At 39.6% G+C, this 18262-nt stretch overlaps 1 protein-coding gene across 3 annotated transcripts; it reads left to right on the top strand.

Moving 5' to 3' along the window:
- Positions 1 to 910: 910 nt before the first annotated feature.
- Positions 911 to 17446, top strand: LOC146571950 (uncharacterized). 3 transcript variants are annotated; one of them, XR_014892626.1, is made up of 4 exons: positions 911 to 1142; positions 3201 to 3279; positions 4204 to 4372; positions 9335 to 9457. XR_014892626.1 is itself a non-coding variant. In XM_085275961.1 (3 exons), exons 2-3 carry the CDS (start codon positions 3262 to 3264, stop codon positions 10433 to 10435), a joined length of 1119 nt encoding a protein of 372 aa, XP_085132087.1. In that variant the 5' UTR covers positions 911 to 1142; positions 3201 to 3261; the 3' UTR covers positions 10436 to 17446. The 3 variants fall into 3 exon arrangements, 2 of the variants coding, with proteins under 2 accessions (XP_085132087.1, XP_085132088.1); XM_085275961.1 differs by lacking the exon at positions 4204 to 4372 and having other exon boundaries at positions 9335 to 17446; XM_085275962.1 differs by lacking the exons at positions 911 to 1142; positions 4204 to 4372 and having other exon boundaries at positions 3122 to 3279; positions 9335 to 17446.
- Positions 17447 to 18262: the final 816 nt, after the last annotated feature.

Genomic DNA, 18262 nt, shown 5'->3' with positions numbered 1-18262 from the left:
TATACATTCAAAAGGCAATAACGGAAAGTCCAGTCATACACTTGTTCAGTATATAGCACAGATTTACTTGGAGAAACAATATACACATGAAGTCCTAATATTTACAGATGGATCAAAAGACCGGTGCTGCGGTCTTCATTCCTCAACTTAGAGTAATTATTAAAAAGAGACATTTAATCAATCTTAACACAGTAGAGCTGGAAGCCATAATGCTAGGTTTGCAGTGGGCATAAATATTCAGAAAGCTATAGTTATTGCATCTGACAGTTTATCAGCGCTAATGAAACTTGCAGACTGCAATAAGGACAGGTGAACAATGGTCAAGATTGTGCAATGGTGGCATAAATGTTGGATTTCTTTGGGTTCAAGCAGATGCTGGTCTGGAAAAATGAGGTAGATGTATTGGCTAAAAAGTCATTGAAATCTCTTGATTACAAATCCAAAGTTAAAAGTATTATAAACAGCTGAATCCTAAGAATATGACAGGTATGTAGGACTACAAGAGCCACACGGTTCGGAATAATCAATTCTGTGCTTAAATAATGAATGAATCAATCAATCAAATATGCATTAGTAAATTGCATTTTTATTATTTCATTTGTTCAAACATTACTAAAGTAATTTATTGTTTAATAATTAAATTTAAAATAAAAACACTATTTTTAAATCAATATTTTAAAAATGAATTGTCATTCCATTAATAAATACTTAAAGAAAAGAGTTTCACAAAAAAGAAATCCTCATTTGAAAAACCATTTTCGAATTCAAAATTGAAAAAAAAAAAAAGGTTTTCAACTTTAAAAAAAAAAAAATAGATTTTGAAAAGATTTTGAAAACCAGGGGCCCGCACAAGGGGGCAGTAGCGCTGCTCTAATACGTCACAGCTCCCACAAACGGAGAGATGAAGAAGCTGACGTCACTGTTAAAGATGGTGGCAATTGCGTTTCGACGTTAGCAGACAGATGAGGGCCTGAAAGGATCTGCGTTATACCGAATGAACGGTGTGCTAGGCTAAATCTGGGCAATTACTGACTCCTAGTAGGGAGGGGATCTGCACAGTGATCTTCTGCGCGGAGCTCCGAGCGCTCTGAGCTCAGGTTGTCTCTGCAGGCCTCGGACTGCACCGGCAAGGAAAAATAGAGGTATGTGCAAAATTTGTTTTATTGGGTATTTATTTATCATCACCATATAGCATTACTGGAACACACCATGTCTGATTGGGTGACTGATCGTTCTTGTATTTCCCAGTGGAGAAGTTTTTCACTTGAATCGGGTCCTAATTTGTATGATTTTTTTTAAGTCTCATTCCCACCAATCAGTAGTATTAGTTTATTCAAATAAAATGATTCATGGCTGTTTATATGTTTATATTTTTTGAAAATATGTCTTCATTCAAACTTTTTTATGATGGATGACATAGTTCAAACCTGATGTGTTAAACGGTTTTAATCACTTAGGGTAGGGTATCCTTAGTGGTCATCTAGACATATACACAAATTTGTATATATTTTGTAAAAAAACAAACCAAAAAACAAATGCAAGTTTTGAAGTTTACATTTTGAACGTATTAAAGGTGTACAGTTATTGTAGTGGAGGTGATGGAGAGTTATTCAGCTCCTTCCCTACAGCATAACCAGCCTTGTGGATGAGTTTGAGTCTGTTTATACCCGTGACCCCAGGGTCAGATTGTATGCATCCATAGCATTAGCATACTGTAGGTCAAAGTCAAATTTATGTCAAAGAATCAACTGACATAAAAACACAGGAAAAGATGACAGAATTTAAGAAAGGGCACATAAAATGAGAGAACCTGAGTAACAACACAAATAAGACTAAATTATATCGTGTATATTTGTGTTATAATAAAATAACACAAATAAAATCAGAATGAGTTCTGACCACTCATTCTGGTTTAAAGCCAGGTTCTGAAAATGTTTTGGGGAAGTCCAAGATAGATAAAATGATCTCCTGGATCAGACCATAAACTGTAAAGGTTGCAGTGTAGCGTCCAAGTTGAGACAGTTGAAATCAAAGCAATGAAGGCACTTAGGTGCTGAGTCCATAACCGGGCTGTGGCAAAGTGAATAATGTCACATGCGGCTGTGGGTGGCGCAGTGATTAGCACTGTTGATTCTATCAACCAGCTGGGTCCTTTCTGTTTGCATGTTCTCCCTGTGTTTGTGTGGGTTCTTTCTGGGCACTCTCCGGTTGTCTGTCTCTATGTGTTGGTCCTATGACAGACTGACAACCTGTCCAGCCCCTACCCCCACTGTTGGGTAAATTCCAGCAGTGCACAGTTCAGTGTTAAAAAGAATAGCAAGCCCCCCTCCCTTCTGCCCACCACTCACAGAAAGCTTTCCCTGTTGGCCCAAACAACAGGGTGGAAGAGACGTATGCGTTGTCATCCATCTGCCTGTGGACTGCCGGCTCTGTGGTTCAGGCATTGCTCTCATTGATCATACCTGCATCTGATGAACACCAATTCAATTTCAAGCGTGTCCTCAGCAAATTTGAATCAAAATTTACAAAAATTTGAGTATTTTTGAAATGACAAAAAGGCTTTGATGAAATAGTGTCTCATCTCCACTAATAATAGATCACTGGCTGCCCTCTCCCCACACTGGAAGTTCTACACAACGCCCACTGTTTTAAAAAGGCCCAAAACATCATAAAAGACACCTCACATCCTGGCCACTCCCTGTTCGAACTGTTGCCCTCAGGCAGACGGTACAGGGCAATCAGAGCAAGGACTAATAGACTCAAACACAGCTGTTATCCAACTGCAATAACACATCTGAATACTACAAAAAAATGTCCATCACGCCACTCTTGTGTTAATCTATGCACGGTCTGAAGCATGTGTGTGGGAATGTATGTGAATGTTTTACTGTTATATCTTATTAGTATTTTAAGTATTCTATCTATTTTATTTATTGAATTTTATTGTTTTATTTATATTTCGATATTGCTAGGGATGATGCAATGATCGGGGACCATTCTTAATTTCGTTGTTCTCATGACAATGACAATAAAGTTTCTGATTCTGATAAAAGAATTGTTGAAAATAAGTAGCATGTGGAATGTGGCTAATTGCTTTAGAGCAATTTCAAGTTCAGCATAGTGGAATTAAATGTCTATTTTAATGTTATGTCATATGCCTGTGTTTGAGTGATAAATAATCTTCTTTTTGTGATTTTTAGATGCAGCACAGCTGAGAAGAAGCAGGAAAAGTTCGTAATCTTTTACCAGTGAGCAGGGAAAATGAGTTGTTCAGAAGAGGTGAGCTCAAAAAGAAACCAACATGTTTCAGGATACATGGGCAACAAAAATAAGAATGAGCATCACATAGTGCAGATTCGTGTGTATGGCTCATCATATCTGATGATTGTCTAACCCTGCTGTAGAGTTTTTCTTGGCATTGTACAATGTAATTAGTGTTTGCAATGTCTGTAGAACCATTCTGATGATGTTTTACTGCAATGATCAATTTTTAATGTTGACACGTCACATAGTGGATGTTTCAAAGAGACTTTCAATAGTGTGGGAGCATTTCACAAAAAACAAAGTTGAATGCAAACTGTGCAAAGCAGAGCGTTCCTTGCATGGTAGCGCGACTGCAGTGCATGAGCATTAAGCAACTCTGGAGCCGTCATGTCAACGCTAGAGTTTTAGAGAATTAAGTTTGTTTCAATTTAGCGTCAGTTTGACACCTTGTTAATTAGGGATGGGTATCGAAAACCGGTTCTTGTTGAGAGCCGGTTCCCACTGTTTCAATTCCTTGGAATTGTTTGCCATTTTTGCAAATGATTCCCTTATCGATTCCAGTTGCCCCGCATGACGTCACCACATTGCGGAGCGTCATTTACCTGGCAACGAACACGGCGCCTAAGCGGCTCAAACGCTCAAAAGTTTGGTCATACTTCACGAGAACGGATGACAACAGGGCAACTTGCAAAGTAGATATTTCATTTAAGGGAGGAAACACTACGAATATGCAAAAGCATTTGTTCACAAAACACGCGATGACCTTAAATGAATGTCGTGTTTTTAAATCCGCTCCGGACTCGTGAATCTCAACCCAGCAGCGGCGGTAACGTTTGCACGTCCTCTCCCGTTAATGCGGCAGGTAAATAATCAACTAACAATGCATATTATGTTAGCTGCCTTATTACAAAACCTGCCATTACTGTGCGCTGCATTTAGGTGACCATGATGAGAGAGACAGACAGAGTCTGGCTGGCGCTCGCTGGCAGTTCTCGCTGCAGTCTACAGGTAGCGTCTCCTTTCAGGCCAGGATAGACGAATGTCACCGAGCAGTGACTAAGTTTGGGGTAAAAGGCTTGCATCCATTTGCCACAGCAGATGATTTTCGGTAAGTGAATGTGTTTAATTGTAGGCAGGGACATTACTGGATATTCTTGTGTAATTGCTACAGAATAATTTATGTTATACTTTGTTATTGCTCCAGAAGAATATTTATTTTTTTAATAGTTTACATTTACAGTTTTTTTGTTTTTTTGTTTTTTTTTTCCCCTGGGGACCCTGTGACACCCATTGAAGAGCCATAGGCTGGATCTCTTAAGATCTCACTGTTGGGTTTGTAAGGCCGTGTTACTCCTAAATTTCTATCTTGTTCAAAGAGAAGATATAAAACAAAGTTCTAAGCTAATCGACCTTAGTGTTCTCCTTTTTTAAAAAGAATCGATAACGGAATCGATAAAGAATCGAATCGTTTAACAGAATTGAAAATGGAATCGGAATCGTGAAAATCTTATCAATACCCATCCCTACTGTTAATGTATCTTCGTTTACCTGTTGGAAACAAGCTAATTGCTTGCCAAGTGAACACCAGTTCAGTTATGTTAACTAACAGGTGAACTGCGATAGTAAACCAGTGACCTGGAGTTGCTGTTTCCTTGATGTGGTTGTTGTTCTTGTTTTGGGGTTGTTTTTTTGTGTGTGTGTGTGTGTGTGGGGTTTGGCTTTTTTGGTTTGTTTTTTTGCATTAACTTTAACATTATTTGACATCAGTTTTTGATAACTAATTCAATTCCATTTTATTTAGATGGCACCATATCCCAACAACAGTTGCCTCAAGGCACTTAATTTAGTGCCTTACTAGATTAGTAACAGCTTTGTTGGTTTTTGTTTGTTTGTTTTCTGTTTTGATAGTAATAAGCGAAGGGTGTCTAGATGATTTTTGCGCTGAAGGACAGGCTCACGCAACCAGCAAATGGTTGACATCTTAACAGAGAGGATTCTCTGTCATGGCAACAACATGAGACCAATATCCATAGTTAAAAAATGATAATCGGCACATATCATTCAGGTTACAGCTTACACAGCTTTCCAGAATTTATTTTACAAGGCTAATGGAGGGGAAGTATGAAACTGCTCTTTGTAAGCTTAAAGGTGCTCTTGAATCAAACACTCTTAAATCAGTCACTAAGTGATAACATTAGCTTCTGCCTCATAAACATGCAACTTGATGAATTGCACACTGGGCCAAACATTGTTCCTTGGATTGAGCATACTGTAGACAAGTTTGAGATTCCACCAAGCAAAGTTGCGTCTGTGACAATGGCTCCAATGTAGTGCTGGCTGCAAACATCCTGCAGGACAAATATGGGTGGGTGTTTATCTGCTGTGCAGGGTACTCTTTACAGTAGGTGTTCAATAATGCACTGAAACGCCTTTTGATCAGTGATAATAATAGTAATAATACATTTTATTTAAAAGTGCCTTTGAAGACACCCAAGAATGCCTAGCAATAGAATAAAACGCATATTAAAAAATGACAAAACAAAGACCAATAAAAAAAGGAAGGAGGAGCAGGTTATGAAGGGCCCTGAAGATGAGCAGAAGAAGCTTGTACACTATTTGGAATTTCACATGTAGGCTGTGAAGTTCCTGAAGGATAGGGGTGATGTGCTGGTATGAGGGGATTCTGGTAATAATGTGGGCAGTGGAGTTTTGAACCAGTTGAAGCTTATGGAGGGATTTTTGGGGGGAGACCATGCAAGAGAGAATTACAATAGTCAATGTGGGAGGTAACATGACTATGAACAAGAATGGACGCAGACTAGGTGGAAAGAGATGGACGTAATCGGTAGGGATGGGTATCGTTTAGGTTTTATCCGATACCAGTACCAAACCGGTACTTTTGAAACGGTGCCGGTGCTTAAATGGTGCTCGAACCGGTGCTTAAAGAATGGAGAACACACACTTTGTCCAAAAACCTCTCATGTTTAGCTGGGGGTTTTTTTGGTTTTTTTTTTTTTTGTAAAAATATAACAATGTGTGCCTTTTCTGCAGCTATAGGGGATTTATGGTATCACTGTTGGCTGGAAGCAGTGCTTAAACAATGGAAAAAAAAAACACAAACTTTGTCCAAAAACCTCTCATGTTTAGCTGTTTTCCACTTTTTCTTTGGTCATTTTAGCCTTTTTGGCCAGGGTGAAAGGAGCGTCTTCCATCAAACAAGAGGACAGCCGCATGTAGCTATGATGATGTTTGCTAGTTCACCTTACATGCATTAATGTAATAACGTGGTTAGCCTACTCAACGTAAATTAGCTACTCACGCAGAGAAGAACGGCTGCTGCTGCATCATCATCCGTCATCATTTCTGCTACACTGGCAGGGCTAGGGGCCAGGACTCTCCTCTTTGGGTTTTTGGGGGATGTTGCTAACTCCGGGCCCGATAACAGACAACCCACCTGCAGTAGATGTGCTCGGTGTGAGGTCTCGCAGCAAGCTATGAAATACGGCGCATTTCTCGGCTTTTAACAAAATGCTATACGTCGCCAGGTGTTTCATCAGATTCGAGGAGTTACCTCCTATGCACAGTATCACCTTAAAGCACTTGTTACAGGCTGCTGAGTTTGCATCTTTTGCTGTGAAGTACAGCCAGAATTTGACCGCTTCGCCTTGGGCATTTTTAATCTGTAGCTCTGCTCTAAAAGAACGTACGTAACTGGGCCCGCCTACTATCCTCGAAAAGGTAAAATGATTGGCTAGAATCCAAAGTGTGTGACATCTCAGGGAAAAAAAAGCACCGAAATGTGCGCTGCTTTTCGGTCTGGTTACTACCGTTTATGTCAGAACCGATACCGGTACCCATCCCTAGTAATCGGTTAACGTTCCGTAGATTGATATGAGATTTGTAGGATAGTGAGCTGTCTAGAATGACACCAAGGCTCTAATGGGAGAACTATGGAGTTATCAGTAGTGAGGGTGAAATGATTTGCCTTGAGTAGGTTGGATTTATTGCCTATAAGAAGGATTTCAGTTTTATCCTCATTGAGCTTAAGAAAATCAAAGCTGAACCAGGGTTCAGCTAGAAGGACTGAGTGAGAGATGGCGTTGAAGGTTGAACTCGGATCCAAAAGGATGAGAATGTTCAGAAGACCAGAGTCAGCTCTGAGTAAAATATTATCAGTAACTTTAAATAAAGCAGTTTGTGACATGAGCGAAAGCCAAATTGAATTCTGTCGTAGATGTTATTATTAACCAAGTGTGAATGAAGCTGAGCTATGACTATTTTTTTTTCCCAAGTATTTTAGAAATGATGGGTAGATTAGAAATTGGTCAGAGGATGTTAAAGTTGTCAGGCTCCAAAGAAGGTTTTTTTCAGTATATGAGTGACTGAAGCAATCTTGAATAAGGAGGGAACGATACCGGTGGTGAGTGAATGATAGCAGAGATGAGTGGGAGTAAGGAAGAGAGGCAGGATTTCATAAGTCCTGTAGGCATAGGATTAAGATGATATGTAGCCCGCTTTGATTTACATATAAACTCAGAAATATCACATATATCAGGAACATGAAAGGTGGAAAAAGGCTCAAAATGGAGAAAACCTTCTGAAGTGGGGGTAGACACAACATTTGAACTGAGTTGGTGGTGAATGTTGTTAATTTTCGTAGTGAAGAACAGCATCAAGGACTTACAGGTTTCAGATGAATAAAAGTGTGGTGGTAAAGCGTCAGAGGGGTTGAAGAAGTTTGTAGAAAAGCAAAAACAGGATCCTGGTGTTACCCTCATAAGAACTGCCTTATCCTCATGCCTTATCCTGTCTTCCTTCTGTCACCCCAGCAGATGGCCCCGCCCCTCCCTGAGCCTGGTTCTGCTGGAGGTTTCTTCCTGTTAAAAGGGAGTTTTTCCTTCCCACTGTCGCCAAAGTGCTTGCTCATAGGGGGTCATATGATTGTTGGGTTTTTCTCTGTATTTATTATTGTAGAATCTACTGTACAATATAAAGCACCTTGAGGCGACTGTTGTTGTGATTTGGTGCTATATAAATAAAATTGAATTGAATTGAACTGATAATACAATAAAAGGTTTGTTTGGCCTGGTTAATGGAATCTTTATACTGGAGTTCACAGATTTCTGCATTATGCTCTAGTTCCCGAGTTTTGGCCTTCAATGCTCAGAGGTCAGAGGTAAATCATGGAGCAGAGCGAAGGAAACAGAGTGGGATTTTACAGAGCCATAGAATCAAGGACCTTTTGGAGTGAGTGGGAAAGCCGATTAAAAACCCTCACGAGAGGGTTGACAAATCAGCTAATTATTTTTCTGATTGGTCCATTAGTCAGCATTATTTCAATCACTCCTATCTCCACTTCCTACGAGCACAGGTCCTGTTGCAGGCTCCAGTACATGCTTTACCTTATCTGCTCAAGTCTGCCCACCTGTGAATATCAACCTCATGATTCCAGGCCAAGCTTGTAGTTAATGATGAAATATAAATTACTTAAAGTTCTATATTGTTTTATAAATTATTAAGTGCTGTTAACAATTCTCAAATATGTTTTTAAGTTATTTATTAACTCTTAATAATTGCTATGGGCTCCTCAATGTAGGTTCTCTCTGGGTACTTCAGGTTCTTCTCACATTCATGTATGTTGTTAGGTTAACTAGTGAGTCTAAACTGGCCAGAGGTGTGGCTAATTTCTCTCTGAGTGGATGGATGTATGGATTGATTGATTGTGTCCTGGCTCTTTGCTCTCCCCTCTTACCCCTCACCCCCATCTGGTCTGTTCTACCTGACTTTGGGTTAGAGGTGGCATGCACAATGGACAGGACAGAGGTTTTGTGTTTCCTCCATTTTAATAATTGTTTAAGCACTGCAATAGCAAATCTCATACTGTATCTCAGAATAAGCAGTAGCGTATTTAAGCACAAAAACCTATGTAACTTTCCCTAAAATTACAATCTGAGCTGTATCTAACAAACCTCAAAAAACTGCATCTTTTATATGTTAACACTCCATGATATACAGGGACTATTTGAGCAAGTTCTCAGCTGACCTTAATTTGTCTTTTTTCCCCACTTAGCTGAAACCGTCAGATCCAGACAGAAGCAGACCTCACCAGTGTCTGACCTGTGGGAAATGTTTCACTCGGATCTGTAGTCTAAGAAGACACGAACTGAGTCACACATCAGAGGAACTATACCACTGTGAACAGTGTGGCAGCAGTTTCAGCCAGTTAAATGCTTACAAGATACACCTGTATACTCACCCTGAAGACACCTCATACTGCTGCAACAAGTGTGGGAGAGATTTCAGTGACCAGAGTTCCTACAGAAAACACCTTCGCGATCACACTGGACCGTATCAGTGTGAGCAGTGTGAAAAGAGTTTCAGTTACTTAAGTATTTACAAAATACACATGCGTGTCCATACTAAAGAAAAGCCATACTGCTGTGACAAGTGTCCCAAGAGTTTTAGCTTTTTAAGCTCATACAAGCGGCACCAGCTGAGCCACAGTGGAGAGAAACCTTACCAGTGTGATTTTTGTGGAAAAAGTTTCACTCAGTCAGGCCATTTCAGTCTTCATCTGCGGAACCATACCGGAGAGAAACCATATGAGTGTGGCCAATGTGAAAAGAGCTTCAGTGACTTAAGTAGTTACAAGATACACCAGCGTGTCCACACAGGTGAGAAGCCATACTGCTGTGACCAGTGTGGCAGGAGTTTTTCTCAGCTGGGTAATTATAAATCACATTTACGCATACACACGGGAGAGAAACCATTCCAGTGTGAATTATGCAAGAAAAGCTTCTCTATTTCAAAAACATACAAGCAACATATTCACACTCATACGGGAGAGAAACCCTATAATTGTAAAGAATGCGGAAAGAGTTTTGGTCGTCTAAGCAATTATATTCGCCACCTCCGCATCCACACTGGAGAGCAGCCATTCAGCTGTGACCAGTGTGGGAAATGTTTCAATAGCTCATACAGTTACAACCGCCACTTACGTGTTCACACTGGAGAGAAACCATATTGGTGTTCACATTGCAAGAGACTGTTCACTCGGTCACAGTCCTTAAAGACTCATCGCTGCACTGTAATACATGACGATGACGAGAGAGAGAGTGAAGTGAGCTGCTCCTCGACCAATTCCAACCTACAGAAAGAGGTGACAAACTAATGTACGTGTCAAATGAACATGTCTGACATGATGAAAATACCTAGACAAAGCTGATAACTTGCAAGAACTTTTTTGATAAAGAGGATGTTTAAAGGGACAAGTGGATTGGGGGAAAAAAAATGTCCCCCACACTATAAGAGCTCTGGACACCTTGTTATTGGAGCTATCTTTGGGACTCTTTTGGGAATCTCGTGTGATACCTTTGTTCTTTTGTAGGTGATGACAGGGCCAATACTGGTTTATACTAGAATCTGATAATGGCCAGACTAATGGCCACATTTAAAGATTAATGCGAACAGCCAAAAAAATCTGATCTGACCACTAGGCCTGTTGGGTCCAATCAAGGGCCTGACCGTCTCTGCCTGAGGAGAGCTCTGTTGTCAGATGGAGGCAGTATATAAAGTATGTGTTGTTGGTTTGTGACTCACAACATAGAAAGAGCTGATGAGTGTTTAAAAACCATGGAAAACGGCCACTGTCTGTGCTTTTCATGTTTAGTTAGATTTTTTTTTTTCTTTTTTAAAATTCTATGAAGTTTTTTGTTTGTTTGTTTTTCATGGTTCTCTTATTATCGGTTAAACCCGCTATCCCTGCTCTATACCTGCCCACTTGTCAACCAAATAAGTTTTGGGAGTTGCTTACATCATCTGCTTCCAGCTGTGCACAGCCAGGATCTTGGAGACTGCCCAGGAGCTTCTAAAAACCCCTCTTCCTGCTCTGTCCAACTGAAAAATGTATGCAGTCGGACACATTTGCAGGACCATAAAACCAGCTTTTTATTTTGAATAAAAAAGAAGTGAAAAGATTCACTTCTTTGAATTTAGCAGACTTTTGATGTCACCTGCTTAATTGAATTGAATTGAATAGCCCTTTATTGGCATTGTATGAAATTGGGTGCTCCACAGTAACTTTGCCAGGATAAAACATAAATAGTAGACAGTAGGAATAAGCAGCAACCAGGGGCCCGTTCTTCGTACCTCGCTAAGTAGGTTAGCTGGATTTGATTGTTGACGATTTCGCCTGATCTTGGATCGTTCGGTTCCCCGAAGCCCATCCGGGACTTGCTGTCATAGCAACAGAGCCGTAAGCGTAAACCTGCTCGGGAGCAGGTTTACTTTATGTAAACAGGATTAGATCGCGGCCACGCAGGTATGTCCGCTTCATTTATACGAAAGCAACAGCGATATTCCACCACTGTTTCACCATAAATAAATAACATCAATGTAACTAAAGATAATGCAGCACTTGATCCTTTTATTGATTTCACACAGATACATACAGGTCATTTCCTAAAAAAGGGAAATGTACTACTAACATTCTATCACATGTATGTGATTATTACAGATGTAATTCATATTTCAGAGTAGTAATTGCAAATTACTTTGTGTAATCAAGATGAGAGACCACGGCTATAAAAGCGAAGGTGGATTTGGGAAGCCTGTCGCAGGCATGTCCTGTCCGTATACGCGAGCCACCCATTGCGGAAGGTGCAAGATTGATAAGGAGAGTCCTCAGAATTCAGCGTATATTGCGGGACAGACAGGATCCTTTAGCTCAGCGCGACAGTGTGCTCATAGAGAGATATCGATTTTCCCGTGAGGGTATTATTTACTTAACCAACTTGTTGACGAGGGGGTGCAGGACCACCACCTGTCTTTTGTTGCTCTGCCCTTTTCTTGGTTGCTGTTATAAACAAACAGATTATTCCAGGGTCTCTTTCCAAGAGACGAAAAGCAATATAAGTGATAAATATTACCATTCTGTAGAATATTCTTATATTTCACTTTTACTTGTTCCCATGTTCTAGTGGGTCCTGTTGTGGCTCTAATGTGAAAGGGGATATAATATAACATATTATAATATAATGTAATATAATATTGGATAATATAGTGTAATATAATAAATCTACCCTACCGCCTACGGGCCAATGGCGCGATATGGCAGCCTGGCTTCTGTCAGTCTGCCCCAGGGCAGCTGTGGCGACAACTGTAGCTGCCTCCACCAGTGTGTGAATGTGAGAGTGACTGAATAGTGGTATTGTAAAGCGCTTTGGGTGCCTTGAAAAGCACTATATCAATCCACTCCATTATTATTGTTATTATTAAATTATTTACAAGTTTAATTTGTCAGCAACTTTCTGCCAGCCCTCTCTCCTTGCTTTTGCAGCCTTTGCAGTGTTCCCTTGCGTTCTGATTAAACTCTGAAACTCCTGAAATCCCTCAATCAAGAGTTCTTGCTCTGCTGCCGAAAAATACCGAGCCGAGCGCGCTCCGTCGACATTTTCGCCGACCAATCAGAGGGTTGCCGATCAATGTTTCTACTATCGATGCGTAGCCCCTTTTACAACACCCAGTGATGTCACATTACTGCGTCCAGCTGTACTAATCGTCAACAGCAGGTGTGTTCGGGGAACCGGATTAGCGAGCTCACGGTTAGGGCGATGGTTTGGTCTTGGATGTGTCATTTGATCTTGGATGTAGTGAGCGACGTACGAAGAACGGACCCCTGGAGAAATGTATGCAAAACAAGAGAAAAGCACACATTAAAGAACAAAAAGGACAAGGTCCCACCGAGATTTGTACCCTAATAGACTGGAATTGATAGAGCACTTATATACTTGCTCAAGCTGCATCAGCCCAACCACACACATTCATAAAGTGCTGTATCCTGTGCACTTCAAACACATCACTACAGCACAGCATCAGGGCTAACATGGGGTGCAGTTAGTTGACTGGAGGTGGCCTGCTGGTTACATGATAAGGGTAGTGAAATATCAGTACTTTAGCCGTGATAGTAGTAATATATAGTTAATCAGTATACTGTGATTACTTTTATAGAAATGTGATGGTGATCATGGGACGACTTGAGTGGCCCACATGGGTCTCATCAATCATAAAATATCTAACAGAAATAACTATTGAACATGCTCACCCTTTTTAAATTTCCTAAAATGCAGAAATTCTCCAGATTAACCCGTGTATGGTCTTCATTTTTGGGACCTTCTGGTATTCTTCTGAACATATTTGGGGTTTTAGTAACAAGTCTGAAATAAAATTTCCCTTCATAAACCATTAACATATTATGTCTGTATCTCATTTTTAAACAGAAAAAAGCATGTTTAATGATTGCAATCAGTCTTTACTGGAACACAATTAGCAACAGATGTATGGTTCGTGATTTGTCACAAGGTTATATTTTATTTTAAGCTTTCAGTATAGTGGATTTTTATCTTGGAGAAAAGGAATTGAGACAATGTCCTCATTAGCATTAATATGCGTTCCAACCATTGTCAGCTTTGTTTTGAGAAGCTACTATCCGAGGTTGTATGATGTGAAAAACTGTCCCCCTAGTTTCTTTCAGCAGCTCCTCCATCTGGCTTATGTGTATAAATGTTCTGTTCCATACATTAAAATACAGTAAGATCACATGCAGCCATATACTGCCTTGAAGGGTCAGGGGCGGAAAACTCGACTCCAGGTTCACTGCGAGATATATAAAGAGAGGCTGAATAAGTATCAACTAGCCCTGAAGGATGCAAGGGAGTCATTTTTCTCTGAGAGTATTCATAGAAACAACAATAATGCTAGGACATTATTTGCTACAGTGGAAAGATTAACTACTCCTCCAGTGGCAAAAGCCCCTGAACTAAGCTCCACCAGGGCCTGCAATGAATTTGCCAGCTTCTTTATTGAAAAGATCTTGAAAATCAGAAGATCAGTTGGAACATTAGTTTCAACCCCAATACCGACGTTAAGCCCAATTAGCACTTATGCAGAGAAAATGACTCCCTTTCAAACAATAAATCAATCAAGCCTCGATAAAATTATTGAGAATCTAAGCTCTGCCACCTGCTGCTTGGATATATTACTGACAGGTTTTCTTAAAAAGGTCCTCCCAGCCATCAGGGAGGATCTGATCCAAATAGTTAACGCATCCCTCCTATCAGGTGTCTTTCCCAAAGCCTTAAAATCAGCAGTTATCAAACCAATATTAAAGAAAAAGAACCTAGACAGCACATTAATGCAAAACTACAGACCAATCTCTAATCTTCCATTTATCGGTAAAATTATTGAAAAAGCTGTTTTCCAGCAGTTAAACAGCTTTCTCGCAATGAACAACCGCTTTGATATTTATCAGTCTGGTTTTCATAGGCACCACAGCACCGAGACAGCCTCAAAGTGTTTAATGACATCCGTATAAATAATGACCGTGGGAAATCCACAGTATTGGTACTACTGGACCTTAGTGCGGCGTTTGACACCGTTGATCATGATATATTACTGGAACATCTAGAGAGCTGGGCCGGACTCTCTGGTACAGCACTCGACTGGTTCAAGTCCTACCTTAAGAACAGGAACTTCTATGTGTCAATTAGCCAATTTTCATCACAAAATATAGAAATCACATGCGGGGTCCCCCAGGGTTCCATCCTAGGGCCCCTCTTATTTAGCATTTACATACTCCCATTAAGCCAGATTATAACCACCAATAATATTAACTACCACAATTATGCAGACGATACTCAACTTTATATCTCAATGTCACCAGGTGATGTTGAACCTATCCAAACTCTTAATAAATGCATTGAGCAAATTAATAACTGGATGTCTCATAATTTCCTTCAACTGAACAATAACAAAACTGAAGTACTTATCTTTGGACCCAAAAAAGATCGATTAAATATTAGTAATCAGCTCAAACTGGTCCAACTAGAAACTACCTACCAGGCCAGAAATTTCGGTATAATAATGGACTCAGACCTGAACCTCCATGGCCACATAAAAGTTATAACAAAGTCAGCCTTCTATCACCTGAGGAACATTTCTAGGATTAAAGGACTGATGACACAAGGAGACCTAGAAAAACTCATCCATGCATTTATCTCTAGCCACCTTGATTACTGTAACAGTATCTTCACAGGTTTACCCAAAAAATCAATTAGACAACTGCAGCTGATTCAGAACGCTGCTGCTCGTGTTCTCACTAGAACCAAGAAAATAGAGCACATTACTCCAGTTCTAAAGTCATTACACTGGCTCCCTGTAGCTCAGAGAATAGACTTTAAAGTGCTTTTATTAGTTTATAAATCCTTGAACGGGTTGTACATTAGGGATCTGCTATCATGGTACAAACCATCCAGATCAGTTAGGTCCTCCAGCTCTCGTTTATTGACCGTCCCTAGAACCAGAACTAAACATGGAGAAGCAGCTTTTGGTTTCTATGCTCATCACATCTGGAACACATTATCGGGAGAATGCAAAGCTGCAGAGACACTGAACTCTTTTAAGTCTAAAATTAAAACTTACTTATTTAGACTTGCTTATGAGTAACTGATCATATTATGGCTCTCTACTTGTTTGTTTTAATTTTTCATATAAATTATTGTCTTGATTATTGTTTTATTGTAAATGCTTTCTTGTATTTTACTTTTATAGTGTTTTATTTTTAATCATGTAAAGCAGCGGTCCCCAACCTTTTTTGCGCCACGGACCGGTTTATGCCCGACATTATTTTCAGGAAAACCGAGTTAACGATAAAAACGATAACAAAATAACGCTGAAAACCGATAAAAACCCTGAAAACCATACATTTCACATCTGAGCCTCAACTCTCGCGGGCCGGTACCAAACGTCCGAGGCCCGGGGGTTGGGGACCGCTGATGTAAAGCACCTTGAATTGCCTTGTGCTGAAAGTGTGCTATACAAATAAAATTGCCTTGCCTTGCCTTTAAACCATTCGTGGGCCTAGTGTCATGAAGTTGTCCCACAGTGCAGATTATCCCTGCCTTATAACCGATCTTGATTCCCAGTCATCAAATCTAATGATCCTTGAGAATAAATAAAATCTCTTTAGAGACATTGCAGCTCTAAAAATTTCTCTCCCTGTCACATACATACAGTCAACTCCTCTCTTGACCTGTACATAAGGATGAGGATCCCCAAAGCAACCGTTCAGATGCATTACATCCACATCTTTCTATTAATCTCTAAAAATAAATCTTCCCGCAAGATCCAGTGTAATTTTCTTATTTGATTTAGGAATCAGCAGCAAAAAGGATGATTTGATATCTTGAACATGATTTGCAAATTGTGTGGGCTCTCGTGCGATCCATATTATGTTAGCAGTTGTGCAGAATCTCTGCACAGCTGCTAACATAAGCCCTCTGACACTTTAATCTTTTGGACATAGTGAGGGCAAAAGACTGCTGTGATGTAGAAGTATTTCTCTGTCTTGTTCTACTATTCAGTTGTATTTATATAGCCCTAAATCACAAAATAAAAAAAGGCACTTAGTCAGCAAAACCCCATCAGTCATATGATCTCTTAAACAGCAAGTGTCATTGTTTGACTAGCTGCACCCGTAGATGTAATGTTATGTATTTAATGTAATGTAATGAATTTAATGTAATGTAATGAACCACCAACTGCCAAAGAGACAGACAGTGAAAGTAAACAGTATATCCTTAGTTTCTTAACATAAAACTCATTGTTGCAGTGAGGGGCAGTACGAAAGTGACTAATTTTTAGTTTTAGTCCCGTCAGTAGCTAGCTAATATAAACAAATGTAAGTCTATTAAATGCAACCAACTTTGCTTTCTTACAAATTTCACAAGTTGCAAGAAAGCAGATCAGCCTGAGAACATATGTGAGAGGCTGACACAATTGTAAAAGACTTTGTGTCTGATGCTTTTCATCTAACATTTGTTGTGTCAGATCATCAGTGTAACATTAAATGTTGGAGCTCGTTTGCATCATTGTGACCAGTGCTGTCATATTAATATGACCGTATTGTGTCATATGAAACATTAAAGTACATTAGCCAATCAGCATTTATCATTGAATAATTAATATATCGTGAAAAGGAACATAATGTTAAAGAATGTTTTACTTTACTTGCTATTTTGAATATATTTTCATATGAAATTAATGTAAGACTGTTTTGTAGGATTATAATTTATGTAAAGAGTCTAAATACTTATTCACTACTCTGAATAAAAGTGATCCATTACTAGTCAATGTTAACCTTTTTTCACATAATACAGGCACCAGGGCGCACACCAGTGCCCTGCACTGTATTTATTTGTATTTAGTGTGGGCCCATCTGTGCCTGTACGTCTCATACGTTCTGGAAAGCAGGAAGTGTGCACACTTTGTTTTGATATTTTAAATATGCAATTAAAATGAGGATTGTAGAAATCAGTTTTCTACCTTGATGTGTTGTTGAGTGTGATCAGAAACATTTCTTAAATATCGACAGCTTTTCCTGTGAAGCTTTATAAAGGCACAACCAGGGCCTCACAAACAGCGGCTGGGGGGATGACAAGGGATTCCTTATCAAGTGACTAAGGCTGTTTGATATGACGATATGTATCAAAATAAGTATATCGATATGAAAACATTGATCATTTCATATTATATGTTAAGTTCTCTTTCTCTTATATTTAAAATAACCACACTACAGACGGACAATCAACTTCTTAGCCGTTGGTTCGTTAGCAACAGCGACGGTAAAACCATTGTGTGGCTCCGCCGTCCGCTCGTTTATTTTCCACATAAACCTTTCACAATAAAGCTCAAGATCCTGATGAGTTTTCAAAATAAACTGAAATGATATACATTATCCTCAAACATCAAATTTCAGAATGTGCATCAAACAAATTACCTCAAATAAAAACATGAAGTAACTATAAATGGCGCTTACACTCACAGAGAATACCAGCATGGCCAGTGAAGATGAGGCAGAACCAGGCAGCTCCAAACCGAAGGACCAGTCAAAACCGATCGAGGACCTTATTCCTACAAGGGGACATGGTTTGGTTATGCAAAA

This window comes from Mchenga conophoros, linkage group LG6 (genome assembly GCF_057382185.1).
Source record: "Mchenga conophoros isolate Kocher_MC1m ecotype Shallow Benthic linkage group LG6, M_conophoros_male_GT1.1, whole genome shotgun sequence".
NCBI lineage: Eukaryota > Metazoa > Chordata > Actinopteri > Cichliformes > Cichlidae > Mchenga > Mchenga conophoros.
The sequence above is the reverse complement of the archived record's forward strand: the minus strand, read 5'-3'. Positions and strand labels throughout refer to the sequence as shown.